The sequence below is a fragment of the Amphimedon queenslandica genome, unplaced genomic scaffold, assembly GCF_000090795.2.
Source record: "Amphimedon queenslandica unplaced genomic scaffold, v1.1 AMPQUscaffold_13519, whole genome shotgun sequence".
NCBI classification, from domain to species: Eukaryota; Metazoa; Porifera; class Demospongiae; order Haplosclerida; family Niphatidae; genus Amphimedon; species Amphimedon queenslandica.
The window spans coordinates 311,556-313,328 of NW_003546245.1; the positions used below are offsets into that span (position 1 = coordinate 311,556).

Below are 1,773 nucleotides of genomic sequence, written 5' to 3' on the forward strand. Positions count from 1 at the left end.
TATGATTAACTTAATATTTCTATGAAGTCACATGATCAGACTGGCGCAAGTTTTGTGCAAAGGGCTATATCTACATGTATTATTGGTCATCACTGAAGCAACAACTACCGTGTGTACTCAGATCAAGTGACGTCACAACTATAGTGGGCGTGTCATGTGTTTATTAATAATGGGTGGAGCTCATTTGTTCAGCAAGCAAACTTGTAAACTTTTCTCTTAAATGGAAGCCAGGAGAGAAGAGATCGACACTAGCCACACTCGCTTCATAGATGCTGCAAACCCTTTATTCTATTCACTCTCTGTTGTATTAATCTTCTTCACTTTGCTATCGTTGAGGTATATCTAATCCGATGTTTTCTAGATTGTTTTATCTCTTATTCCTCCTTCCTCTCCCTCTCTCTCTAGTTGGCCACTTGTTGCATTATGGAGCTGTGGATTTGGTGTTTTAGGAGCTTATCTCTTGTTCAGGTACATATTGGTACTCCCTTTTTGTGGGCGAGGTTGATATACTTTCAAACTTTGATCATACTGATTAAACATTGATTGGTCTTTAGGAATAGAAAATTGGTTCCTAATCTTTTACTTCATCTCAGACCAGTTGTTAATGTATGTAATATTTTAATAAAGTGTATATTATTATTATATATACTTCTTCAGGTAGAGGAAGATGGCGACAATTCAGTTAAAGATTTAACGTGTCCAGTTTGTTCTAACGCAAACTGCTCATGTCATAAAGTACTTAAACCCAATGATTGTGACGTTTCAATGGTAAGGCCTTAATGATGATTGATGAAGGTTCTCTTTTGTCGTTATTGTAGCCATGGAAAGATCTTAGTGTTCCCGAAACTATTGATAATTCGTTGTCTAATGTAAGCGAGAGTTTTATTCTTTTTCTATTTTCATTTTTATTTCTCTCTTTCTGTTTTATACCCCCTCTCTCTCTTCCTGTAGTTTCTTAATATTATAATGGCAAGATTCATTACAACTTGGCACAAGTAAATATTAACTTTTTATGCAACATAAGTGCATGTATATGCATCAGAAAAAAAATATAAAAGTGTAGATTTTTTACTTTCATTATTGGCAAAATTTAGCATACTGAAATACAGACCAGCATACTAAAATACAGACCAGCATACTAAAATACAGACCAGCATACTAAAATACATATCAGCATACTAAAACACAGACCAGCATACTAAAATACAGACCAGCATACTAAAATACAGACCAGCATACTAAAACACAGACCAGCGTACTAAAACACAGACCAGCATACTAAAACACAGACCAGCATACTAAAATACATATCAGCATACTAAAATACAGACCAGCATACTAAAATACATATCAGCATACTAAAATACAGACCAGCATACTAAAATACAGACCAGCATACTAAAATACAGACCAGCATACTAAAATACAGACCAGCATACTAAAATACAGACCAGCGTACTAAAACACAGACCGGCATACTAAAATACAGACCAGCATACTAAAATACAGACCAGCATACTAAAACACAGACCAGCATACTAAAATACAGACCGGCATACTAAAATACAGACCAGCATACTAAAATACAGACCAGCATACTAAAATACAGACCGGCATACTAAAATACAGACCGGCATACTAAAATACAGACCAGCATACTAAAATACAGACCAGCATACTAAAATACAGACCAGCATACTAAAATACAGACCAGCATACTAAAACACAGACCAGCATACTAAAACACAGACCAGCATACTAAAATACAGACCA

The 1,773-nt window shown here is 35.1% G+C and overlaps 1 protein-coding gene across 1 annotated transcript in view; it reads left to right on the forward strand.

Moving 5' to 3' along the window:
* Positions 1-98: 98 nt before the first annotated feature.
* Positions 99-1,773, forward strand: part of LOC105313137 (sorting nexin-14-like) — a 7,577-nt gene continuing 5,902 nt past the window's right edge. The window contains exons 1-6 of the mRNA XM_019997160.1: positions 99-336; positions 406-468; positions 555-606; positions 658-768; positions 819-869; positions 952-995. Of these exons, the coding sequence (XP_019852719.1) occupies positions 221-336; positions 406-468; positions 555-606; positions 658-768; positions 819-869; positions 952-995 (437 nt within the window). The 5' untranslated portion in view covers positions 99-220. The remainder of the gene's footprint in view (positions 337-405; positions 469-554; positions 607-657; positions 769-818; positions 870-951; positions 996-1,773) is intronic.